A 27,166-nucleotide genomic window follows, 5' to 3' on the forward strand; every position below is an offset into this window, starting at 1 on the left:
TTCAGTGTTCTACTACGAGGCAATAAGTCTAATTGATAGGTTTTTGACACACGATAAACTTCTTCAGTTATGGATCAATGTAGAGCTAAAAGCACCAGGTGAAAAAAAAATAATCTGAAACAATTCTGACAACATTTTTTTAACAAAAAGGCCAAAAAAAAAGCACACGTTTTAGATTTTTCAAGTGCAAATATCTGCTGCCTTTCTTAGTCGCCTTTGATAGCAAAGCTGTTACTATGACTGTTGGTTTGACAAAACAAACTGTTCTAATTTTTCAACTTTGGCTTTAGAAAATTTTAATTAATTTCTCTATTTTTGGTACAATTTTCTGACATTTACAGACTAAACAATTAATCAGTCAAAAAAATAATTCACTGACTAATCAATAATGTCAATAATTCAGTCAGTTGCTTGCCTAGTTGAAACAGAATTAAGATTGTCTTAGAATGAACATTTATGAAGTGCAGCCTAAACCTGCTGGCTTACTTCTTAATCTGACACAGTTGCAACATTGAGACAGCTTTAATCAGAGACAAAGAAAGATTGCAAATGTGAACGACTTGGCTGCTAAAAAGAATACATTCACTGCAGGTTGGCGGCATTCTGGATTTGTGCCAAATAACAAGGGAAGGGAGCAAATGTGGATGTGTGATTTACGCGAAGAAAGTATGAGCCAGAGGTGAAAATACTTCAGATTTATTTTCTCTCAAAGAATTAATCACCCACTGACTGCTGTGGAGATGAGTGTGTCAAGTACTTTTGCTTTTTCTCATTTCATATATCTGCTATATATAATTATGCAGCTACAATAATTCTTTTGGATTTTCTGACAGCCAGACAAAATAAACAATTTGCCGACATCACCCCAGGCTCTGAAAACTTGTGGTGCACTTGTTGTTGGGTTGACATTTTATATGGTGAATAATTCATGTACTAATTGGAAATAATGATTACTAACTTGTTAGTTGCAGCTACAGACACGATAGCTCCTCTTAAAAGGGCAAAAAAAAAGTTTATAGAGACAGTTTACTTGTTGCCAGGTGGAACTATCGATAGAAAAACAAATTTACATTGGCAGGTTAACAAGTAAGTTACCTAGATTTGATTTTGTGTTGATGTTATTTTAGCCAACGTGCTCACACATACAGGCTGTATCCCTTATTTTTCAGCTATTCAGCTTTGTAATGAAGTCATGAACTTCTAGGACATTTGCTGACTTGTGGTTAGTGTTACTCACAATGAGAAGGCACGTGTTGACATTGCTGCCATATGAAGCAGACAAACGCATTCATCTAATATCACATAATCAGACAGACAACCACAGCTGTGTTTGCTTTGGTTGAAGTCGTTTTGTGTGCCAGAATTCACGTGTGTGTGCATGTTTATTACCTGCCTGAGATCTTGCTATTATCTATAATCAAAGCCGCACTGACAGGCAGAGTCAATTTCTTTTTGTCCTGCAGGTGGCTGAAGGATTGTCTCTGACCCAGAGCAAGATATCTGTACAACTGCTGGACAGATTATCAGATTATTTGACATAAATGTCTCTGATCACCCATGACTGCTGATTTTGGTGATTCTGATCTTTAATTTAGCAACTCAGTTGGGCCATAAAGTCCTTTTGTACACAAAAGATATTGAAATGTCAAGGGTAGACAGCCTGTGTGTGCTTTACTGAGCACATTCATGTTCCAAAAGTGATTTTGATTTTAACGATTGCATGACCTTTTTCTCACAGCTATGGCTGGAGACATTATGTTTTTAATGTTTTTGTTGTACGTTCGTCCATCATCCCGTTTTCGTGAATGCGATATCTCAGGCACACCCCCAGAGAATTTCAGTTCACATAAACTGGTTAGAATTTGGTGCTTAAGGTGCAAAGGTCACTATGGGTAATGACGACAATATTTCACTCAAATGTCTAATGGGACAGAATGATGACGACTGCATGTCTCTCACTAGAAATTATTCACTGGGATCATTCTGCCAAAAAACAAAACAAAAAAAACACTCAGTATCTTTTATAGAAGTCCTTCAAAGTTTTAACTTCTCATATTATGTGAGTCTCGACAGAGATGGATGTAAACTGCAACTTGACAGGTTGGCAGAGGCTTACAACTGCGAGGCGATAATTCTAGTTTTGAAGTGTCCTTTTTTAGGCTGTTATCCTCTTATCCTGGTTTATACCTGCAAAACTAATTATCCTTAGTAGTCCTTAGTCCAGTAAACGGTCAAGTAGCTGACGTATAATATGCAAAGAGATGAATTACCTGCTGTAGGTGGATGTCTAAAGGACAGGCAAGGTAACATTAGAGAAATTATAAATTCATTCAGCTGGTGACAGATAATCATAATAGTCTTATAATGTCATTATTAGACCGCATTAGAGTATTTCCTGTCATTCAGCTGCTTAAGGAGATAATGTGTGGGTTGTCAATGATGGCACTGGAGTGTTACTCACTGGTGTCAAGCACAGAGATTTGTCATGGCAACAAGCAAATGTCTCTGCATTAATCTTCCATGATGGACAGTAAAATGTCTTATGATGACGGTGTCATTGCAAACCTTACACACACTTATGCATGTCTGCAGTTCATTCAGTACAAGTGCTGTACTTAAGTACAGTTTTGATGCATTTTACTTAAGTTTTCATTTTTATGTATCTCTAACCCCTCTACATTTCAGGGGAAAGTTTTTTACTTTTTACTGCACTACATCCATCAGACAACTATGGTCGGAGGTTCAAGATGTTACTCACAAATTATATGATAAGATTATAAAATATGGTGATGATAGATAAAAGTACCCAACTGTAAAGTAGGTAAAAACCTGCTCCACTTTAACCACCTACAGCTAAATCCTCTCTGCATAACAAGCACTTTTGGTTTTGATCCTCAGGTATATTTTGCTGCTGATTTTTTTTTTTTTTTTTTTTAGTAAAAATTTGCAGGGCTTTTACTTGTAATGGAGTATTTTTACATTGTGGTGTTGCCGTTCTGCTTAAGTATAGAATCCAAATCTTGTGTTTGGCTCTCTGGTTTTTCCAGAATAGACAGAGATAAATAGATAAATAAAAGTAAGAGTCTTTGAGTTTTTTATTGCTATGATAAACTATGCTATGATAAACACTTTGTAATGAGGTGATAAAGATTGATGTCAGCCTCAGAAAGCTAGTAAACCTAATCCTGCAGTGAGTTTTCGACGGGTTTATGAATGCAGAGCGGCGTTGTGGCTGAGGCGAGGCAGGAGGTCTGTTTACTGTAGAGGTGGAGGAGGACGGAGAAAGCCCATCACACAGGCCGCCGCCGGACTCACTGCCAAGAAAAACTCTGTTGGCAGCGCCACTCTCCTCTGACGGACTGAAATATGCGCTGGCTACTGACCAGAGCTGCCTAGAATCAGATAAGCCGCCTCTGTTGGGATCAGCTATGAGAGGAAAATGAAGAGCAAGTAAGGAAGGAAAGACTGAGACGAATGAGAGCGACAGAGGGGATTAATTTAAGTTTGACAGGCAAGACAAGGAAGATACTTTTAAATTCTGAAAATAATACATTTTAAAGCCTTACAAACTATAAAAATATCCTTCCCAGAGTCATTTTACAGTGTTAAGATGGTTTCAATGAGCTGTATGCCCTCTCTACCACTAGTAGAGGTACAAAATACTTTGTATCTGCTTTCCTTGAACTGGACCCGTCATAGACAGAGAATACCGTACTACACATTAGATTAGAAAATTAGTTGTCATTGCTACCTGCTGTTTTTAAAAATCTAATTAATAATTTATAAATGGCATTTTTGCCGCCTGCAAAAAAATTGTAATTTAGGTGCAGCATGTGTGTGAGAGTGAGGGCAGTGTGCTGCCTTTTGGCTCAGCTTTGCCACACACTGCCTTTAGGTCTATTTAAACACTGAGACATTTGTTAATTAAGTCAAATTAAGAATTTGTACTGTAATGATTTAGGTTATTTTGTTGTGGGCAAGTAAACTTGTTGAATCCATCTGAATCGACCGCATCACCTGACGAAATCCCTTGGTGAATGATGTTCATACACCTCTACTGTTATACCTGCCACACCTGTCTGTGCAGTAGCGGAGGAAAATGTTAAAGGGCCATGTCATCAATTTTCAATCTTATCTCTGTATATTCTTAATGGTATGACATTTCAACACCCATACACTTTAAGACTCTATATATATATATGCCCCTGGTTATGCAGTTACGATCTGAAAGGCAGCAAGAAAAGCTCAATGTGACATTTGAAACAATTAGAAACTTAACTTTGAATTTGAAATCAAAGACACTTGCATTTGACTTGGAGTTTGAAAAACACATCATGTTGAAATATGTGAAGGATTACTTTCAGTAAGAGTATTTTTTGCACGTAGGCTGCTGCAGTTCATTTTTCACATTCCCTATTTATTTGTGAGATTTGTTTTTCCGTCTCTAGCAGTACCATCAAGGCGCCATTTGCTCTCAGCTGCTGCGGTGGAGCTCAGTCATATAGGTGTGTGTTAGTCTGTGTGTAATGGCTGGACAGAGATCTCCAGATCACCACCGTGAATAAATATTTCCAGTGGAGACGACAGCAATCTGGAGGTGAACTGACCTGTCTTGGACTGAAAGAGAAAACCTTTATTAAAGCTTCTCAGATGAAATATTCTTGTCAGACTTGCAGACTCCTCTATCGCTCTCCGGAGTCCACATCTGTTTTTCAGTCAGACAGAGTGTCCTCTCCCTCTCTGCCTCTCTCTCTCTCTCATCTGTCCATCCTCCCATCCGTTGAGCCAGTGTGATAAGCGGTGTTTAGGCAGATATATTGGTCCCATTAGAGCTACTTGATTCAGCTGCTCCACAGTAAAGGGGAGGCCATTAACTCTGCTGCTCAAGGCCACTTAAAGACGTACACATACATCTCCCTAAAGACGTGGAACACACACACAAACACACCAGCATGTGCAAGTCAGACATGTACATTCATTCTTCTTGATGAAGTCAGGAAGCATGCAAAATCAATAGAGCTCATTATTTTCATTTAAAACAGAATCAATATCTATTTTAAGATAGGTATTAAAATCATAGATAGATAGAAGTTTATCAAACACATTTCTATTTAGTTGTGATGTGCATCTGTTTCTGAGAATTTTGCCTTCATCTTGTTACAATCAGAATCAGAATCAGACTTTATTGTCAAGTAAGTTTGCACATACAAGGAATTTGTCTCGGTATACTGGTGCTAAAAGACAGTTATAGTAAAAGAAAAGAGCGAAAAGCGAGAAGCAAGAACTATATTTACAAGGAACGTAAATATACATAATTAAAAAGTAAAGTGTAAAGTATAAAGTGTAGAGTGTTAGAAGGTGGCAGTGATTGTCCAGATATGCGTTAATGTAACGTTAATGTAACGCTGCAGTCTGCCTCTGTCCCTGGCAGTAGCAGTAGTGTACCAGATGGTGATGGAGGAGGTGAGGATGGACTCAATGATGGAGGTGTAGAAGTGCACCATCATTGTCCTTGGCAGGTTGAACTTTTTCAGCTGCCGCAGGAAGTACATCCTCTGCTGGGCTTTCTTGATTAGGGAGCTGATGTTTAGTTCCCACTTTAGGTCCTGGGTGATGATGGAATGAGCGTTAGCTTTGTGGTGCCCACAGCATTGAAAATTGCAGTAAATAAAATTACAACAGGAGTTTTTCTTATCAGAAAGAATGTTCCTGTATCTCTTGCCACAAATATTCCATTATGTTGAGGTCAAGGCAGAAATCTGTAGTGGAAATTTATTAACCAACAGACTTATACAGCATAAATTGAATAGTTAGACTATGTATCACACTTATCAAACATCTGTATAACTGAGGGAATTCATTTAATCACAAATCATAAAATTTATGAACTTTTATGGGATCATCACATCAGTGTATTTTTTTTACCTTGTGTAGGGTGAATAGTGTGTCTCGCCAGTTATGTGCTTTATCCTGCGTGTCTCATCGGTTACGAAAGGGAACTTTTTTTTAGGGAAGGAAAGTACTTCTGATCACAATGACACCCAATTCTAAGAAATGAAGGGAAAGTATCAAAGATACAAGTTGCTGAAGTTTGTGTTGATGTACTGCTTCCTGTGCTGCGTGTAATCAAATCAGCCTTGGACTCAGAAGTTTGGATTGGGACTTTTATTAAACTGAATTTCCACTACAAATCTCACAGCAGGACAGATGAGTCTGCCCATTTAAAGAGAATATTTCATCCAGGGAAGTTTAATAAAGGTTTTCTCTTTCAGTCCAGAACAGGTCGGTTCACCAAAGGATTACTGCCATCTCTACTGGAAACATCTAGTCACAGCAGTGATCAGCAGATCTCTGTTTCTTTTTCATTCTTTTGGCCCCACCTTCTATCACAGTATTAAAGGAACTTAAATAAGCAGTAAGTAAAGGAAAATACAAAGACGGTAAATGAAATTATGATCTCTGACACTTCCCCTTCACTTCTTAGAATTGGCTGTCATTGTGACCATAAGTACTTTCCTTCTCTAAAAATAAGTTCCCTTTCATAACTGATGAGACACATGGGATAAAGCACATGACTGGCGAGACACACTATTCACCCTACACAAGGTAAAGAAAATACATTGATGTGATGATCCCATAAAAGGTCCATACTTTGGACTGTGGGAGGAAGCCAGAGTACCCATACAGGCACAGGGAGAACATGTAAACTCCACACAGAAAAGCCCCAGGCTCAAACCCGGCACCTTCTTGCTGTGAGGTCTGCCTTGACCCCAACATAGTGGAATATCTGTGGTAAGTCTGCACTGTAAAGAGATGATCCTGTTGAGTGTCATTTAATGCAATTTTCAAAGTGGAGTGTGTCACAAAGCTAAAGCTCATTCACCTTCTTTGTAATGAGTTGAAGGCTAAATTCACAGAAACAGATGCACATCCAAACAAAATAAAAATGTGCTTGCTAAACTTTTGATTTCTATCTAATTTTGCCTTTTTTTAAAAATTTAATTTTCAATTTTAAAATAAACACTGGCCCCAAAACAAATGTTGTGGTATGTTCAAAATTATTTTCTGTTGATCGATTTAATTGATCACTCAAACAATCTCCTACACTCGTGAGCTCCCGCGGTAACTGTCTGGTGTATCAGAGAATGAGAAATAGAGAAGGAGAGAGACTTACTATGATGATGGGAATGGCAGGTGTGTGTGTGCATATCTGTGTGTGTGTGTGGGAATGACCCCTGGAATGCAAGTGGGAATTCTGTAGCTCGGATGAGAAAAGCCCATCGGTGAAGGTCAGGGTGTGCGTCTGTTTGTGTGTTTTAACACATGTTCAACCCCAACAGCACTCAGGAGGATAAATGGCGAACATCCATCGCCTTTCCGAATATTTTGGAAAGGCGATGGAGCGTGACTGAGACAAACATTGTGTGTATTTGTATTATTGTATCACCTGGAAGTGTCTGTCTGGGTTGTAAATGAGGGGTTGTGTCAGACAAGTTTTAAGCAAATTTCCACAAAGTTGTCAAAATGAGGTGCATGTATATCAACTACTACTCTTGTGGTAATCACCTCAAGAGGTGGTGACAATGGAGCACCACAGGAGCAGGAAATAGACCATAATGTAATGTGTTGTGTGTCTGTGGTCAGTAGCTTGTGAAATATAACACCATCTTTGATGTGGTTTTGGCTGTGGCATGATTCTGTCAGCGTTCTTACTTTTTCTTGACTCTGAAAATATCTTACATCATCAGTATTGTTGTCAACTTAAGCATATTCAGCAAACAGACCACACTTTTGTTTTGTTTTGTTTTTCTTTTAAGGTGGAAATACATTCTGGGTAATGTAGGAATGGGGTAGGTGTTACTGAAAAGTCAGTTACATTATAACATGATTCCTGGAATGCAACAGACAAAACAGCAGACAAAGTTATTGATAGGAAGGCTCAATAGTTTCTTAATTAATGTGTGTGTGTGTGTGTGTGTGTGTGTGTGTGTGCATTTGTGAGTCAGCCTCAGAGGAATGCAGTGATAGTGAGAAACCAGCGCTGAGCTGAGCAGAATCTGTGTGATCAGAGAGATCAAAGCACCCAGAGACCTCATCAACCTTCCCAGCATGCTCCCTGCTGATCCACCTGATATCAGGAGCGGGCCTCACCTACTGTGCATTTTTGTGTGTCTGTGTATGAGCGAGAGAGTGAGTGAGGGGTGGGGGGTGGGGTTGAGAAGTATGTTTATTTGCATACATTTTGTGGAGCTCCCAGTTTGTGTGTCTAAACAATTCTGCGCTGTGGGTGAGCGTGTTTTATTTCGCCCGTGCAGCAACGGTTTGCTTATGTCTGCATGTGTGTGTTTGTATGTGTGAGTGTGTGCTTGTTATCGCCACACTCTTTTCCTTTTCAGATAAATTGAATTATTTATTGAAATGTTGAGAGGTAGCATTTTTCTCTTCCTGTTGGTTGAGACCATGAATCTGCTGACACCCAGTCAGAGATGCATCCAAAGTGCATCAGACTGCTTTAGTTTGTAAATGCTGTGCAGGAGCCAGGACTCTACTGACCAGTGGATGTATGCATATTTTACTTACTGTTCAGTTCCAGCTTATTGCAGCAGTTCTGGCATATGTTGAACACAAACCGTATTTCATGTAGGCTTAGCTTTGTCTTCAAGTGAGTCATGTCAGTTGAGAAACATACTTGTGGTTTCCCATGTTTTACGCGGCTCTTTAATAATGGTACAATTTGGTTTTGGTCCAAATTTAATTAAAAATATCCTAAACTGTGAGGCTGCAACTGACAATAATTTTCATTATTTATTAGTCTGCTAAATGTTTTTGTGATTAATAAATTACTTGTCTGGTCTATGATATAACAAAATAATAATAATAATAATAATGAAAAATGCCAACTGCAATTTCCCTCAGCCCACATATTTACATTTGGTGGTTTTGTTTAGCCACTGGTCTTAAATCTGAAAAAAAAAAAAAAAAAAAAAAAAACAGATATAAGTTGTACAAGCTAAAACCAGATTTTTGTTAGATTTTTTGTTTAAAAAAAATATTGAAACTATTACTAAACCATAACTATTACTAAATTCCTTTCCTTTCATCATTCTGATGTTGACTTGATCAAGACCAGCAATGTTATTTTTCAGTTAAGAGATTTGGGATTTGGGAGCAGGGGTCATTCTCATAAATCTGCTCTAACATCCAAGAAAGTGATTGTTAGCCTTGAGGGAACAATAGAGGGAATTTTTGGACTCTCAAACCTCAAATGTCTTGAGCATCTTTGAATGCACCGCATGGGAAAGTTTTTTTTTAAACACAGTCTGCGCTCATAACTGTATTAAAATGTAACAATGACAAAAATATAAAGGTGATAGAGATTGACCTTGAGTTGAGCTGTGAGTTGATTTTCTCACCATACTGGAATGAACTGAATCCAAAGGATTCCTGGAGTGAAAGAAATAAACTGATGGTATGATTTGGATAATTGTTTGCAGAAATGCATTATATATGCAAATTGAGCACAACCACCACTATGGTCATGCAGAGAGAGGATTCATCAAATGGTGAAGAGAATAAGGGGCTGACAAAGGGAGAGACTGGGCAAGCGAGAGAGTTCTGTTTGCTAATGTCTCTCTCTACCTCCCTGTCTTTGTGTTTCTCTGAATAATGTAATATCCACGCAGGGGTATGTGGGTCAGTGGGGCTTTACTTCCCTTGGAGACCAGAGCCACACCCCACACACACACGCTTAGTTAATTCACTCACCGAGCCCTGACTCGTCTGCCTGTCTGCCTCGCTGGTTAACTCACTGCGTGACGTCATACATTTTTCATAAAGTCTGTGTTGCTCGGTCAATATTTCATATCTGGTATTGACAGGCGGGTGAGAGTCCACTGTAGGGAGTTACTGCTCCCTCTCCTCCTCTCTCCTCCTCTCGTTTCCCTCCCTCCTCCCTCCATCCCTCTCTGGCCTGTAATTAAATTAGCTCTGTCTGCGGATGACAAAGGGCCAGTCATTCGGACTCTGCTTAGATAGCGAGTAGCTGCACTTAGAGCGGATATGAAGTTAAGGAGGAATGCGCTGAACTGAGCTGAGTTCAGTGCTGCTCTCTGGGTCTCAGAGTAAGAAGGTGGGAGAGAGGAGGACCTGTGGGTCCAGATCAGGCTCTGGTTCCTGCTGAGCTGAGACCTGCCAGAGAATAAATCCTCCTGCATTTAAACTGTGTTTACCAGACTCTGACCTTTACTGCAGCCAGGGGCCATACAGGAGTGATGACTGTGAAATCAGTAAAAGCTTCATCACTGTGTCGGACTGACATTACATTTGATAGAGGTTATGTATGTTTTAGTTGACTTTTTTTCAGGGCTGCAACTAAACAATGTTTTGACTATTGAATAATCTGCTGATCTGTGGAATTTTTTGATTGACAGGAATAGTGAAAAATGCATGTCAAAACTTCCCAGAGCACAAGTTGACATATTTAAATTGCTTGTTTTGTCCAAACAGCAGTTCAGAACTCAAAGATATTCCATTTGCTGTCACAGATAACAAGGAAAACAAGCTAATAATCACATTTCAGGCTTTTAGACTCTATTCTATAGTGTACTTTAAAAGACCCGACTAAATAAGCCATATAATTAAAACCTAGTTTTGCAGAGCGTTTAATATCACAATTTCTGTTTGGTATCATGTGCATATTGTTGACTTTATGTTATTATTTCATGATGTGAATTTAAATTTAATAAGTGATATACATAAAGAATGGATGGATGTAAAATTTCTAGAGATTCTTATCATCGCCTTTGATAAAATCCTGGATGCTGAACATTGCCACTTGCTAGTAAAAACCTGTTTCCTGCCTCCTCTTTTCTCCTCTCAGCCTCATATTTTGTTTGTTTGTTTGTTCCTGCTGACACATTTGTTGTCTACCCTTGTTTGTTTGCAGTGCTCCCCACCTGTTCGCCGCTAGACTTCCACTGCGACAACGGCAAATGTATCCGTCGCTCCTGGGTGTGTGATGGAGACAACGACTGTGAGGATGACTCCGACGAACAGGACTGTCGTAAGTCGCACTTCCCTCTCTCTCTCTTGTCAAAAACAACAACAACAACAACAAAAAAAAAAACACAAACACACACAAACAATCAGTGGCAGTTGCATTGATACACACAGTCACACAAACACACACTCGACCTGTTCTGTCAGGCTCAGGGGGAATGAGTTATTAAAGTGGACAGATGTTTGAGGCAGTCATGTGCAACGAGGTGTTTGTTTTGAAAGGAGTTACCTGGCTTGTTACACTCACACACACACACACACACACACACACACACACACACACACACACACACACACACACACACACACACACACATACATACTTGTGAGAGGTCAGCACTCCCACGGTCGCAACACAAGACATTCTCTGACCTTTGTCCTCAGTTTATTTTGTTCCTATTTTCATTTGTGAAGGTGTCTGTGTGTGTGTGTGTGTGTGTGTGTGTGTGTGTGTGTGTGTGTGTGTGTGTGTATGTATGTGTGTGTGTGTGTGTGTGCGTGTGTTCATTCCAAAATACCCCTCAGCTGCCTGCCAGGCAGAATGTGGCCTGCAGTGGGTGAGGTAAGGAGTGGGTCTATTTCTGCAGTCGTATTTTTGTATCTCTGCATTGCTGCCTGGTGGGTAGGGGTGTGTGTGTGTGTGTGTGTGTGTGTGTGTGTGTATGTTTGTATATGCTTCTGTATTTCTGTCTTTGTAAGGACCATTTTAAGTTTGACAGTGCAGACATTTTTGGAAAGGGAGAGTCCACTCCTCGTTTCTTCAAAGGGCTGTTTAAGGAGTTACTGCTGCATTCGTGGAACGTTGGCAGATCAGGAAGAACAGGGACACCTCATGTCATTCTGGCCTGGGAGTGTTGGTGCATTATTCCAAGGTGATGAGGCTACATTCAGACCAACTCTAACCTTTTGTGAAAAACCTGGCTCTCTCGTTCATTTTAATAGTGCCAGGTTGCTGGTGCCAGTATAGGGGGCCCCAGCAAACAACAGAGGGATGTTCAGCAGTAAAATAGAACTTGTCTCAACTTTTGCTGCAGCTCAACACAGCGAGAAGTACTGAAAGTTGGCATCTAATGGGAGAATATCCCTTTAAGGCTAGAATTAGATTTAGGTTAAGTTTAGGTTCAGGATTGGGGTTATGAAGCTAGCGAGTACATCATGTCAATGGGAAGGTATTCTCAAGCGTAGGTGTGTATGTGTGTGTGTGTGTATGTGTGTGTGGGGCGCTCCATTAGTCAGGGTGGAGTTAGTGGTCAGATTCTGTGAACACATCGTCCACTTTTAGTCTCTGTATTTGCCCGTAATGACTCAGAAGGCTCCATGTGTGCAGTCTGATCCCTGTGGATGTACACTGCAGGCCAGTCATTCCATCACACTGTCAGTGACAGCTTGGTGATTCAGTTTAATCACACTTAAAACTCTGGCTCGGGACAGAATTAGCCACAGGGGGTGATGTGCTTCTAATGGAGACAACATGTGGCTGAGTCAGGCGGTGTCTTTTTAGGGACAAATTTTAGCTAAAGATAAAGTCTCTTCTTTCCCATGACACCTTGCAGTCACAGAGAAACTTGAGTGTTTTCAACCACCAACATGTTGTTTAACTCATTTCAGTGTTCTAACATCAATAATAGCCTGTTTGTCATTTGATATTGGTTATTTAATAGTGGTAGACTATTAACGACCATTAATTCATTGCAATGTATTGAGGATTTATTGAAATATTTGGACTGACAGACTGACTGATGTACACTGTGCCTGAAAATTAGAAGATGGCTGCTTTAAATGATCTGCATTGTTAAGTATTAATAGTGGCATCTGTAGTATATGAGAAGAGGCACCATGATGAGAGGCAGCTTCTTGCCTTAGCAGCACTCAAATAAAATCTTTAATAGCTCCCGAACTTGACAGTGATTGTTTTCCATAAAACCTCTTGTATTATATCTCATGTAGCTTGTGTGCACAGCAGTTACAGACAGGTTAACTCTTTCTCTTCTGAATTATTCCTCTTCTCTGTCTGTCATTCAGTGAATTCTTCTCCTCCTTTGTTGACCCACATACTGTATCAGCAGCCAGACACCGAATCACTTCCTGATGGGGAGGCCGGCTATGAATTTTTCATCTTCATGCCCAGTAAATTTCCCTCCTTCCCCCGTTCCCCAAACTACTTATTATTTCATGCTTCTTTCTTTCTCTTCATTTTTTCCCCCTGGTCTGTCTTTCACCTCCCAATATATTTTGTTTCTTGCCTCCATGCAGTGGTATTATTTCATTATTTAGAGACGGGGAGACAATCCTCCACGCTCGGCTGGAACTGAAGTAGTTGTCAAGATTCCAGACAAACATGGAGACTTAGGTGTGCCTGTGTTTGAACATGAGATATTCTGAATTTTTGAATTTTATAAGACATTTCGCAGAAAAAAAAACAACAACAACAAAAAAAAATCATTTCACCACACACACACACACACACACAAATGCAGGCAGCCTGGTAATGACTCTCCGTGCCCTTTGCCCTTTGACGTTTGGCTGCTGTGTGAATGATGAGCGTCTTGAGGGCTTGTTGACCTCCGACCTCCCTCTGTTTACCTCACTGGTGGGAGGGGAGCGGGAGCATGGGAGAGGCAGAGAAAGGGAGCAAATCAATAATTTTCTAACAAGTTGAATAATAGATTAAATGAGTGTGTTTGTCGATAGTGCAGGTTAAAATTAAATTTTCATTTGGACCTGCCGTTGAGCTTTTATGGTTTAAATCTTTTTCTGTTTTTTGCAGGGGGAAGGGTGTTCAGGCTGAGGGGAGGTCGGTGTGGTTGAGGTCAGCTGAGGTTTAACAGTTTAAAGTAGCATCTGACTGCTCATTCGTCCTGGCTGATATATTGCACAATATTTACTTGTCACTCATTCGTTGTATCAAATTTATACTGTATCTTGGCTGATTAGTAACAAAAAAATCATTTCTAAACAGTAATGCCATTATTTAATTCCATTACCATTATTTACTCGTTCAGAGACCACTGTTCTGCTCAGTACATAGCCTGGTCACAAATCTTTAATAACCAAATTTAAGGGATCCTTGTCAAAAATGTTTGGTTAAGCTATGGGTTTATTTATTTTTAACTGAATATTAGCCTATATGGTATCAACCTCAAAGTCCAGTGTTGGTCAAGTGGTAGTACAGGGGAAACAAGGACAACATTTTGGATGTTAGCTTTAAGGGTCAGTACAGAAAAACATTTTCTCTCTTACTCTTAGTGGCATTTAGCCATGTTTCTGTGGACTGGTTGTGCTTAGGTTTTGAGATATCCATCTTTGATATTTCTGCCTTCGGTCTAACACAGTGGAGGTAATGGAATTGTCTTAAAAGGCCTGAAAAATAACATTTTCGCATTTTTAACAGCAACATTTCTTCTTCTAATGATGATTCACAGACCTCACTAACAACTATTTTTTGATATGAAGTACAACAGCTCTTTGGAGAACTGTGGGCAGCTGCAGTGTTGTCTCTGAAAAGGCACATTTCTTTTGACTCAAATGTATCACCACCAAGATTCCATTCACCTCCACTGTTTCATACATCAATCACGTTGCTGTGCCTACATGATTTTATTTTGAACGAAGCCCTGAAAATAAGCTGCCAATGTGCAACCATGTGAATTAAAAAAGAAGAAAAGTAAAAATCATTTGCATACTGAGTGTTTGTGGATTATAGGTTTAATTTTCAGATTTCTATGTTTTCATCAACATTATATAAAATGTACTGCAACAGCAACATTTTTCTCAGGCACGCAGAAATATTCACTATCCACAGACGTTTAAAAAAGTTGTACACAAACACACAACCATATAAACACACAGGCCCTAGAGACTCATGTCATGTCACTTATCTCAAAAGTGAAGTGTGTCTGTGGCAGCCTTGACTCGTCCTGCTGTGCTGCAACACACCTGAGAAAAGATGAAAAATCTCACTGAAATAAAGAAAAGCTTCATCTCCCCCCCCGTCCCTCGTCCCTCTATTCTGTGGGCATCCTTCTGTCTCTGTCTGTCCTTATCAGTCTCCGTTTGTCTCAGCTGTCTAACACTCACACACAGCAGTGATAAATTATAGATTACCTCCTGCCAGGGGCCATCCATCATTGGTTCTCCTTGACGAAGCTGTTTACTCGGCCCCAGGCGAGCATGGCTAGGCTTTACCATCGATTGCGGTGGTAACAGTATATAAGGCAGTGTTTTGAAAATCCATTCAGTCTTTTTATCAATGGAGGTGTGATTAAAGAAGAAGGGTGGAAGAGTCGTTTGAATAAATGAAAGGGTTTGAAACTGAAACACTGTTAATGTCACAGCGCTCAAAGTTCACTGGAGGGAGTGACTTGTTTCTGTCGACAAATGTGTCTTTTATCTCATTTCTCAAGGTTAACTGTCTAGTGAAACAACATTTTGTAACCTACAGCAGACAGTACATTTGTTTAAGATATAGAACAAGATGCTGGATCTCAGGTTTGATTCATTAAATCAGTCCTGAATTTAAACTGGGTTTGAAATGTAAAGGATTCATTAAGAAATATGACAAAATATAAGCCCTATTCTTGCTAAAGTATTTGGAACATGAGCATGCAGATGGACAGTAGAGATGAGGATTATGCTTAAATTGTGGTTTAGGATATTTCTGTGGATGTTTTAAGTGTTTTGTCCATGTTCCAACATTAATTCAAACTGACCACAGGCTCTGTGCTCGCTGAGGGATGAATCACCGAATTTTTTACAGCCACTCGTTAAGGTGGTTTGGTTTTATGGGTTTTTTGTAAGACATTTGTTACATGTCTTGGGAAAGTGCTGTATAAATATAGTCATTACTGCAGCAAATGTTTTCCCTCTGATCAGTCAGGGACTGTGAAGATAGCCGCACATACACACTCAGCACGACTTTATTCAGCCTTCACTGTGTTACAGTAGCTGTCGATTGGACGTCTTTTGTGCAGTGATCGAACCACAGGACTCTTTTAGCTCTGGACCTGCAGACTCAGGAGGGTTCAACATGTTTATGAAGAGAAAAATCTCTGTTGCTTCTCCTCAGTTCTTTGTTCTGAACTGGACATTCAAGGTCCCTGTTTCCCTGATGTCAGTGCAGCTCAGAGACGGCCGCCTCTTATCACGTTCTTGTACAGTGTCTGCTCTTAGCTTTTGTAGTATCCTCATTATTTGTCCTCTGAAACCTTTCTTTTTTTCTCTCTGCAGCCCCCAGGGAGTGTGAGGAGGACGAGTTTCACTGCCAGAATGGCTATTGCATTCGCAGCCTGTGGCACTGTGATGGTGACAATGATTGTGGGGACAACAGCGATGAACAGTGTGGTGGGTACACATGCTGAGACACACAGGAACGCCAGCATGCAAGCACATCATTAGTCCGCAACTGTCTCATAAATGTGACTTGTGTGTTGTCCATGCCAGACATGCGTAAATGTTCAGACAAGGAGTTCCGCTGCACAGATGGCAGCTGTATCGCTGAGCACTGGTACTGTGACGGAGACACGGATTGTAAGGATGGATCAGATGAGGAAAACTGCCGTAAGTTATTCTGAGTGTGTATGTGTGTGTGTGTGTGTGTGTGTATGCTTAAAAAAAGGGACAATAAGAGACAGCCTGAATACTTCTCATTTTAAAGCATCAAGCATTTTAACCATTATAACCACATAAAAGACAAATCTAAGAAAGAAAATCCAGGTTAGAGATGGTGATTTTTTTTTTTTTTCTGAGTCTTGAACACGGTTTGGTTTTTATAAGGCAAGTGACAAGACAAGTGTTCCATAAACACTTCAAACAGGGAACTTATCTTTGGCAGCAGCGTGACAGGATAAAAAGAGAAGCCATTATTCATAGTAGGGGTTTGCTGTCATATCAAAAATAATAAAATCCAAAGGTCAGACTAAAATTCACAAGCTGAAATAAATGATTCTAACCAAGTAAGTTTCCATATCTGAACACCATGTTATTTATAAAACAGGACAAATTGTCTGCTTGCACATGAGAGTCTTCTCCATAGGCCGAAGTCCAGACTTAAAGATCAAAAACTCTGGAGTGTCATGATTTAAAATTGTGGCCAAGAGAAGTGGATAAACTGACCAGCTGCATGTAAGCTAAGATCACACAGTAACTAGTTTACCACAGAGCATGTAAACATGTGCGCAGTCTTAATAGAGAGCTGCTCTTCTCCTTCTTTTCATGTATAGTTTCTGACAATCAGCGCAGAGCAGCTGAAGCTTCAAAGAGCCTCAGACAGCCAACTGCTGCACCATCTTTTCCAGCATCAGCATCTGTTTAACATGTTTGTGCCTCTGTGCAGCCTCAGATGTGATGACAGCCACCTGCAGCGTGGAGGAGTTCCAGTGCGCATATGGACGCTGTATCCTGGACATTTACCACTGTGATGGAGACGACGACTGCGGAGACTGGTCGGATGAGTCGGACTGTTGTAAGTTTTCTGTCACTCACTCACACACACACACACACACACACACACACACACACACACACACACTTCCAACATTAAAGGAAAAATATTTCCCCTCCTCGCTAATGAGCTGTTATGGCTAATATATCAGTCAAGCTCTTAATTTTTTCTTTAACTTTACATGACTAAACCTTAAAACTAGTCAAGATTAATCCTTAATGCATGCACTGTCTTCAGACTTCTTCCGGACAGGAATGAAGATTTCACAGAGAGATATCTCTTTTTAAAAAAATGTCCTCACTTTGAAAATGCAAACTTGGTGGAAGTCCAAGAACAAAACAAAACAACACATAAGTAGAGTGGTTGATCCAGCCTGTCCTGCTGGTATAAAGCTCACAGTGAGCTGTTGTTATCTGCTTACACACACGCACATATAAACACACGCGCACACACACACACACACACTCTTTAGGATCCGTGGCAGCGCTCCAGGCTCTCACTAAACAGTGTCTTGCACAGTTAAGTTTCTTGTTCCTCTTTGGCATACATCTTTCCTCTCTCCATCCCTTCTTTTTCTCTTCTCCCAGTGGCAATGCTGCACATGTCGAAAAACAGCAACCCATTCTCATGTCCTACAGCTTCTATGTAGTTGAACTGCACAAGTTCAACTGGAGTTTAGAAGTACATTGTAGGCTTATCTGAACAGGAAGTCTAGGTTTAGGCATTAATCATTAATTAATTGCACCAACTGAATAAGTACCACTGTGGACACTTGTCAGTGTAAAACCTGAACCTTTGAACAAGATGTGGTGTGTGATAGACAGGGTTGCAACTGAAGATTATTTTCACTGTCAAGTGACGTGTTAATTGTTTTGTTTTTTTTTTGGTCAACTGCCCAGAAGCCCAGAGTTAGTCACAGAGGAAACCAGAGGAAAGAGGTAAATCTTCATATTTGCAAAGATGGATTCACTTCAAATCTGGTCAAATGACACCAACACAGCCTTATTTTAATACTTAACATATGAAGTTTAGGTGCTTTAAGAGATGCATCTGGTGTCTCAGGTCCGGCAACTTTACTTCGCCTCAACGTTAAGTTTCGACTTCATGTCTTAATGCTCCACGGCAGGTTGAGCTCAGGAGCAGCTGCTGCTTGCAGACCCCCGCTTACCAGCGTCTGTCAGAACTGGAAAATGCTCAGTCTTTTACATCTTTTCAGTCACTATATCACACACACACACACACACACACACACACACACAGTGAAGCCATGGTCCCGATTAGCGCAGACTATCATGTTTCTCTCTCCTCACTCCAGAGACGCAGCCTGCTGCTGACAAATCTCTCAGCATCTTCCTCCTCGTCCTCTCATCTCTGAGTTCTCACATGTTCGTTCCATTCGCTCATTGTCTATAACAGCCCACCAAATCTCTCTCTCTCTCTCTCACACACAAAGACACAGACCCACACACACATAAGCACTCATACATGGTGGTTTCCCCCCTTTGATGCTTTTATCTGCAGTGCGATAAGCACAGCTTCAAGGTTTTGTAACATCGTTTGATCATCTGTAAGGTCATGTTAGTCGACTGAGCTGCTCTCTCTGTTTCTCTCTCGTCTCCTCCCACATCCAGGTTTTTTAATTGCTGCCTCGCTTCTGAAGTGCTTAGTGTTTTTTTTTTTGAAAGTAGAACTGGCATGAAAGCTTATAAAAAGTAAAAAAAAAATGAAAAAAATAGAGAGAGAGACAGTAGATGGGCCCGAAAAATACTTAAAATAACTGTGTGGTAAAAACACTACAGCACATATCAGATCCAAATTAACAAGGTATTGCTGTTTGGATCTTTAGAAGTTTGCATTCATGTGTCATGACGTGAGGAGAAGCTCAAACACAAAAAATGCCCTAAAACCTGTTAGCAGTCTCACATCTTCACTCAGCAATGACAGGATTCTTTGCACTGCATGGTCAGGGTTAGTAGATCAGTCTACATCCTGTCTGATGTACAGAAAACAGCCGGACCTCGTGTCCACTAACTGTTCATTTCCTGCTGTCCTTTACTCTTAATTACTACTTACTCAAACTGACCATTATTTTTTGTTGAGTTGTAGCAAATTGCATCTCATGAGGCTTTGAAAAAAAAGACTTTGCTTTCTCAAATGTATGAATAGTTTGCGGACACACACACACGCGCACGCGCACACACACAGGAGGCATTCCTCAGAGGCATAAGACAGCCCATCCTCAGACAGCATTCCTTGGCATCGACTCTCCAGACACATGAAGGGTGCTTTGTTAGAGACCTCTCTCTCTCTCTCTCTTTCTCTCCCTCTCCCTGTCTGTCTCTCTGTCTCTCACTCTCTCTCTCTCTTAGTCTCTCCCCCTTTCCCCCTCCCTCCTTCATGTGAATGCACACACACATAAACACACACATCCAAAAAACACTCACACTTGCATGCCTTGTTGCAAACACTGATACTGCTTTCGGCTGCATGGCTGAGCAGATGAAAGAGCATAGTTGGTATGTTTGTGTGTGTGCAAGTGTGTGTGTGTGTGTGTGTGAGAGAGAGAGAGAGAGAGAGAGAGACAAGGAGTGAGATAAAGGGTGGATGAATCATTTGAGTGTGTGTGTGGGCGTCCGTGTATTCGTCTGAGTCCCACACTGATCCTTGCGCCCTATAAGTCTCTCTCTCTCTCTCTCTCTCTCTTTCTCTCCCTCCCTCTCTCCCTCTCCCTCTCTCTTTCTTCCCCTCTCCGTGGGTGAGCCACCTGCTGTTTTGATCATCTCTCTCTTCTCTCGCCCAGCTGATAAGTCAGCACGGGGAAGCTTGAAGCTCTACAACATCTCTTTTTTTTTCTCTTGCCTTTCTTCCCCTGCTTGTCATTTCGTTCCTCACTTATCTCACGCCCACCGTAGCGTCGATGGGAGCCGACTCGTGCTGTCAGGAGGAAACGTGTCAAAGAAGTGCACACATATACACACACACACACACATATGCTCAGGATTTAACATGCTTATGTTTGATTGAGCTGTAATCTTCTCATCCACCTCCGTCCTCATCTACTAGCCAGTTTGAGCTTCACTTTGATCTGATGATCACATGTAGAGATGTGGAGGGAGATTTTAAGGTGGGACAGCTATGATCTGTAGTCACAGATGGTAACAAGGCAGCCAAAATAAACCTAACCAATTAATGTATATGGGATATATTTTTCCCATGGACAGCAATCAGAGCAGATGTAGATGTGGTGGATAGCAAGCTAAGAAGCTTCATTGTACAGTTGCTGTGGCTTGTTCTTCTGTACATGTGACAGTAAAGCTTTGAATCTTATCCAGTATTACAAGGCTTCTTGGGTCCAGACTCATTTTTCTACTTAATCAATCAGTCACTTAGTCTTATAAAATTCCTGAAAATATTGAAAAACGCCTGTCAGAACTTCCTAAATTCCTTGCTTTTGACAACCAACAGCCCAAACCCAAAGATACTCAACTTACAATTTAAGAAGCTGGAACCAGATATATGACTGAAATAATGAATCTATACAAAACTTGATCAGTTGATTAACCAAAAATATCATCAGAGGAGAATAGGAGGAAAAGAACCTGAAATAATTTAGCATTTCACAAAGAAAACTGGGTCAACTCATGAAAGTTTGAAATGGTGGTAAACACCATCATGTTTTACCACACTATAAAAAGGGTCTGCACCCCATGTTGAGAAGCACTAATGAATTATATACTAGATATTTAAGTTGTGAAGATTTTGTTTAACATAAAAGTGTGTAATTACAGCTGTGATGTTGTTGCCTGTGTGTGTGCGCAGCCTCCCACCAGCCCTGCAGATCAGTTGAATTCATGTGCAGCAGTGGGATGTGCATCAATGCTGGCTGGAGGTGCGACGGCGAGTATGACTGTGACGACCAATCAGATGAGAAGAACTGCAGTGAGTAGCTGCGCTTATCAGACTCACTGAACGAATCTTGTTACAGAGCTTTGTATCTATAAATGTGTATGTTCACTTTTTCATTTCCTATTCATATGATTGTTTATTTTAATTTCAGTCTTTTATCTGACTTCATGCTAGTGATGGAAAGCAGGCAGTCGCTCAGAATATCCCAAATCACCTGATCTAAGAATGAAATAATACATCTTGTGTTTCTGCGCGTGTCCCCTGCAGCCACGTCCATGTGCACGGCTGACCAGTTCCGATGTGGAACTGGACGCTGTGTGCGGTTGTCATGGAGATGTGATGGCGAGGACGACTGCTCGGATCGCAGTGATGAAGAGGGCTGTGAGAAAACTGGTAAGACTGTGGTTGTTATCTTGTTTTCAGAAGCTAAATATAACACAAGCTTCAATCGTAGCCATGACAACAGCTCAGAACAGCCCTCCTCTACTGACAAATACACTTTTTTTATTGGTTGAGAAACACAGTTGCTTTCAAACAGTAGACTGATCGGTTTGGCAGTTCCTTCATTGATGAGAAGACTCCATCAACCCAGCAATTGAAACTTACCTGTATATTGGAATAGAGATGAAAAATGAAGAGGGAGCAGAGAAATTATGAAGATCATCAGCCTTTTTAACCCACGTGTTCCTAAATTTTCCCCTTAAAGTTATTTAAAAATGTCTTTCTTTACTTGCTTGTTGCAGCCCTTCATTCATATGTGATGAAATATTCAAAGCCATTATGTCATTTTTATGGCCGCACAGTTGCATCAAATCAAAATGTCTTTTACCTCATTTGTACATTCCCCTGTAGTTCAGCCTGACATGTTAGGAGTCTCTGGATACACTGCAGTCTATGAGACTTTCAAACAACCTCATAATCAACATTCACATGTATTTTTGGCCTCACTGGTGGGAGAGGTTAATGGAAAATCCAAAATAAAACACGTAAGCTCTCTTAATAACCATTGGCGGTGTACTTAAAGCTGAAACTGTTTTTTGTAACAAGGCAGAGTGGGAGATATACAGTTGTTTCTATTCTGTCTGTGTGTGGGACAGAAGTAAGAGTAGAAGAAACAGTTGGAAAAATCTGTGCAGGTTGGCAGATGTATGATGTCTCACAGGGTATATCATCATATCTCCCCACAGAAAGTCCTCCATGCGCTCCTGATCAGTTCCAGTGTGGGAATGGACGCTGTATTGGTCAGAGGAAGGTGTGTAATGAGGTCAACGACTGTGGAGACGGGACTGACGAACACCCACACCATGACTGCCGTGAGTTAATCTGTACTGCAGTATAAAGACTGAACATTAAGTCTTTAAGTTCATCAGCATGAAAATGCACAGAAAATATAAAACCGTGATGACCCACCCAAATGTTGGTCAAGGTGAGGCCTTAGATTTCTTAGCCAGGACCAGACCGACCAACATCACCATCCTCCTGCCTCGCCGCTTGTGGGCCAGAAATATTTCAAGGCTCAATACCAGATGAGTCAGATACTTTTTACAGTGTGTGGTTGTATTTATACTGAATCAGCATGCTGTGTTTATGTTCCCCGTGCAGGTCCGCGCTCCAGCGAGGGCAACTGTAACCAGAATAACGGAGGCTGCTCCCAGAAGTGTCAGATGGTCAGAGGACTGGTCCAATGCACCTGTCACACCGGATACCGACTGATGGATGACGGCAAAGCCTGCCAGGGTAACACTCAGTGTGTGTGTGTCTGTGTGTGTGTGTGTGTGTGTCTGTGTCTGTGTGTGTGTACGTGTGTACATACACATTACAATCAGACATCAAGTGTTCGTATTGAAAGGGAGTGAGCAGGCTGAGGGTGTTAATATTCATGACCTCTGCAGAGTTTGACAATTGGTCAGTTGCTAAGCAACCTACACAAAACTAAAGTTAAAATACTAAACTAAACTCCCTCCTGTTCCTGATCCAAGAATCAGGAATTTAAAAAGAATAGTGAACAGGGAGTACTGATAGGTAGCAAAATACTGCAAAGGAACTGCTATGTTACAGATACTATCTTTGACCTCTGAAATGTGGCCTGTCATCGATGTCCATTGCTACACTCACAGAGTTTATGTGTTCACTCTTGTTATTAAGTCAGTTTGTCTATGTCAGCAGAATTTTTCACAAAAGTATGAACAAATTTCCATGGAACTGTGGAAAGTTTAGCTATGGACTAAGAAGTTATTGATTAGAAATTGGTGTGGATCTGAATCTGGGAGGTCTGCCACAAGTCGAAAGTTTTATGGCCAGAATTTTGAAATTCATGAAGACAGTCAAATCTTTAGGATATTTGTTTCCAGATTCTAGGAGTGTGCTTGCAAGGTCAAGAAATTAACTCAAAGTTTAAGGGGTGTGACAAGAATGTGTTACTGAAGTGAATGAGCTTTACTCTTGTCTTGAATTAATTGTTAACCTTGTTCGAATTTGATGCCCCCCCCTTGTCCTCTGCCTCTGTGGTCCGTTCCAGATGTGGACGAGTGTGCTGAAGAAGGCTACTGCAGCCAGGGCTGTACCAACACGGAGGGGGGGTTCCAGTGCTGGTGCGTTCAGGGCTACGAGCTCCGGCCTGACAAGCGCAGCTGCAAAGCTTTGGGTAAAAACCACTGTACTATGTTTCAACCTTGACATGTGACCACAGAGAGTCACTGGGGTTTGACCTCCAATAAAAACACGGTTGCATAGTGTTTATACTTGCCTCAACAGTAACCGTATCCATTCCTCTGCTCCGGGGTATTGGACTGAGAATGAGGTTGACTTATTCGGAGGGTCTGGACTAGATTTAGATATGCAGTCGAGGTAGAGTGCAGCCTTGGTACAGCAGCCCATAAATCTACTGCAGACCAGAGTTAAACCCAGGTCAGGACTGTCTGTCAGGCAGCTGCCAGCACCCAGACCTTCACCTCTATTGAGATTGATGCTCACTGTTATTAAAAGTGACTGACAGTCTTAACTCAAGCTTTTTTTTGTCTCTGTCTTCTTTTGTTACTTTACAACTTTCACCTCATGTTTGGCGTCTCTCTGTTTTCCTTTCCACTTTAATTCACATCGTCTCCATCCCTGTCTGTCTTTCTGTCCTCCATTAGGTCCAGAGCCGGTTCTGCTGTTTGCCAACCGTATCGACATCCGTCAGGTTTTGCCACATCGTTCCGAGTACACCCTGCTGCTTAACAACCTAGAGAACGCCATCGCCCTGGACTTCCACCACAGTCGCGAGCTGGTTTTCTGGTCGGATGTGACACTGGACCGCATCATGAAAGCCAACCTCAATGGCTCCAACGTAGAGGAGGTCGTCTCCACTGGTCTGGAGAGCCCAGGTGGGTGTGGAGGCCAGTAGGACGCAGGTTCAAATTCAGGACTACAGGCTCATTTATCATTTTTCCAATTTATTCAACTCTGCTGCCTTGCTCTGCTCTCCTTCACTTCATCTATCACCATGTTCATATATATGTTCAGCAGTATGACATCAGTGCTGTTCAAACAAGTCTTTTTTGCTTTCTCTGTCTCACTTATTTTCAGTCTACTTGTTTTTTGTTCTGTCTTTTGCTTTTTGTTCTCTCTTTGATGCTTTCTCTCAGCTACAGTGTCTCTTGCTCTTTTGAACTCACTCTGTCTCTCTTTTTTCTCCTCAGTATATTTCACACTGAGTCCTTGTTCATTTTTTTTTTCTTTTTTATATTTTATGTTATGTTCTTTTTACTTACTATTCTTGTCTTGTTCTCTCTCCCTCAATTCAACCCCTCTCTGCTGTGATGCTCTGATCACATGTTGTGAAAGCATACTATGAAATGGGTTGATATGCAGACAGGTTTTAAATGTTTCTTCTCCCCTTTAGGTGGACTGGCCATAGACTGGATCCATGACAAGTTATACTGGACAGACTCTGGGACGTCCCGGATTGAGGTGGCCAACTTGGATGGGACGCATCGCAAGGTGCTGCTGTGGCAGAACATGGAGAAGCCCAGGGCCATTGCGCTGCACCCCATAGAGGGGTATGAGTCTAAACACACTCACATACGCACACACACACACACACACACACACACACACAATCTATGTAATCCACTACAGATGGTTTCAGATGTACACATATATATATCCCCTCTGGATGTGTCCCAGTTGTAGTGTAGCAGCAGAGCAGGGATTAAAGTTTGGCAGCACAGCAGTGCCCACAGGCGAGCATCTGTGTGGAACAAGGATTTCATGAAATGGGCAGCAGCTAAGAGTGTTTTCCTCCTTGGTTTCGTATGCTGCAGTGGCAGGAGAGAGTTTTGGATGAAGCCCCAGAGAAATTTAAAGCTAGAAAACTCATTCAGCTTATTAGGTAGCTCATTTGCATGGGATAATTAAAAAATAACAAAAAAGTAGTAACAGATGAGTGATGATGAGGGGGACATGAGTATTGAGGACAGAGGAGACTTTTTGTCACATCAGACATCTGCTGTGTCTTGAATCCTGACAACAATCTGTTTACCTCTTGTCTTTAGTGGACGCCACAAGGATCAGCTCATTCTGCTCAAACAGGCTCACTCTCGCAGATGTAAATAACCATGACTGTCCCATTTTCCTCCTCAGTAAGATCTACTGGACAGACTGGGGCAACACACCTCGAATCGAGTACGCCAACATGGATGGCTCCAACCGGCGGGTCATTGCAGACACACATCTGTTCTGGCCCAACGGCCTCACCATCGATTATGCCGGCCGCCGCATGTACTGGGTGGACGCCAAGCACCATGTCATCGAGAGGGCTGACCTGGATGGACGCAACCGCAAGGCTGTCATCAGCCAAGGTAAACTCCCACTTTATCTTTTCTGGATAGGGCTGGGTATCAAGGACCAGTTCAGTAGTGGAGTTTTGTTACAGATACTTTTGGGTTATTGTACATACATTTTAGTTCCACCTATTGGTTCTTGAAGAGCAAAGTATGGTTGCATTACTCTACTTTTTTATGGTTACATACACATTTAGTCTTTTTAAATTAGACTGGAGGAAGAGCCTAAAAAGTAGGTGTATAACAGATTTTTTTTGTACCCTCTGTTTGATCAGCACCTGACTGAATTATACTGCAGGGGATTTTCAGTTTTATTAATGACTTAAATATTTAAGGAGATCTTTGACCTTAATCCCTCATATATTTCATTTAACACAAAAGACCTGAAAGGGTTCTCTTTAAAATAAAAGTACAACTACCTCATAAACCTGAAAAATGTTCATCCAAGAAGCTCAGAAGTTGCTGAAGTTTTTTCATTAGAGATGTGGTGCACAGAGTTCTGGCTGGAGTTCAGGTTCTCATTAATTACCACACACACATAAAGAAACACATACACATACGTAAGGGTTTAGATATAGGATGTATCACGCTGGCGCTACTTCATTATATTGTGGAGTTAATCAATGCCATATTTCCATTTAAGAGCCTATGCATCGTGCCTACCACTAACATGCACAGACACACAAACACAGATGCCATAAATGACAACATAAAGCTTTGCGTGCCTCTGTTTATGTTGTTGGTTCCTATGGTGAAGCCTGAGCGTGTGTGTGTGCACTAAAATTGTGGATCAGGCATTTACAGATGTAAGCAGGCGGGGTACTGATGTGTCACCCACACACTCAGACCTGCCTCTGAGATTTAATGTGGCAGTACGATTTGTTTCTCTGGTTTTTGCTGATAGTTTTTGTTGTTCACTCATCATGTTTATCAGTCAGGT

At 41.1% G+C, this 27,166-nt stretch overlaps 1 protein-coding gene across 3 annotated transcripts in view; it reads left to right on the forward strand.

Annotated features, from left to right (window-relative positions):
- The window catches only part of lrp4 (low density lipoprotein receptor-related protein 4), a 105,589-nt gene that overhangs the window by 56,382 nt on the left and 22,041 nt on the right, over positions 1 to 27,166 (forward strand). For all 3 annotated transcript variants that reach the window (XM_018683327.2, XM_018683328.2, XM_018683329.2), the window contains exons 3-14: positions 10,946 to 11,062; positions 16,285 to 16,398; positions 16,498 to 16,614; positions 17,390 to 17,518; positions 21,317 to 21,436; positions 21,671 to 21,796; positions 22,591 to 22,716; positions 23,006 to 23,140; positions 23,922 to 24,047; positions 24,538 to 24,768; positions 25,287 to 25,443; positions 26,027 to 26,244. In XM_018683327.2, the coding sequence (XP_018538843.1) occupies positions 10,946 to 11,062; positions 16,285 to 16,398; positions 16,498 to 16,614; positions 17,390 to 17,518; positions 21,317 to 21,436; positions 21,671 to 21,796; positions 22,591 to 22,716; positions 23,006 to 23,140; positions 23,922 to 24,047; positions 24,538 to 24,768; positions 25,287 to 25,443; positions 26,027 to 26,244 (1,716 nt within the window). The remainder of the gene's footprint in view (positions 1 to 10,945; positions 11,063 to 16,284; positions 16,399 to 16,497; positions 16,615 to 17,389; positions 17,519 to 21,316; positions 21,437 to 21,670; positions 21,797 to 22,590; positions 22,717 to 23,005; positions 23,141 to 23,921; positions 24,048 to 24,537; positions 24,769 to 25,286; positions 25,444 to 26,026; positions 26,245 to 27,166) is intronic.

The sequence above is a fragment of the Lates calcarifer genome, linkage group LG2 (assembly GCF_001640805.2).
Source record: "Lates calcarifer isolate ASB-BC8 linkage group LG2, TLL_Latcal_v3, whole genome shotgun sequence".
NCBI classification, from domain to species: Eukaryota; Metazoa; Chordata; class Actinopteri; family Centropomidae; genus Lates; species Lates calcarifer.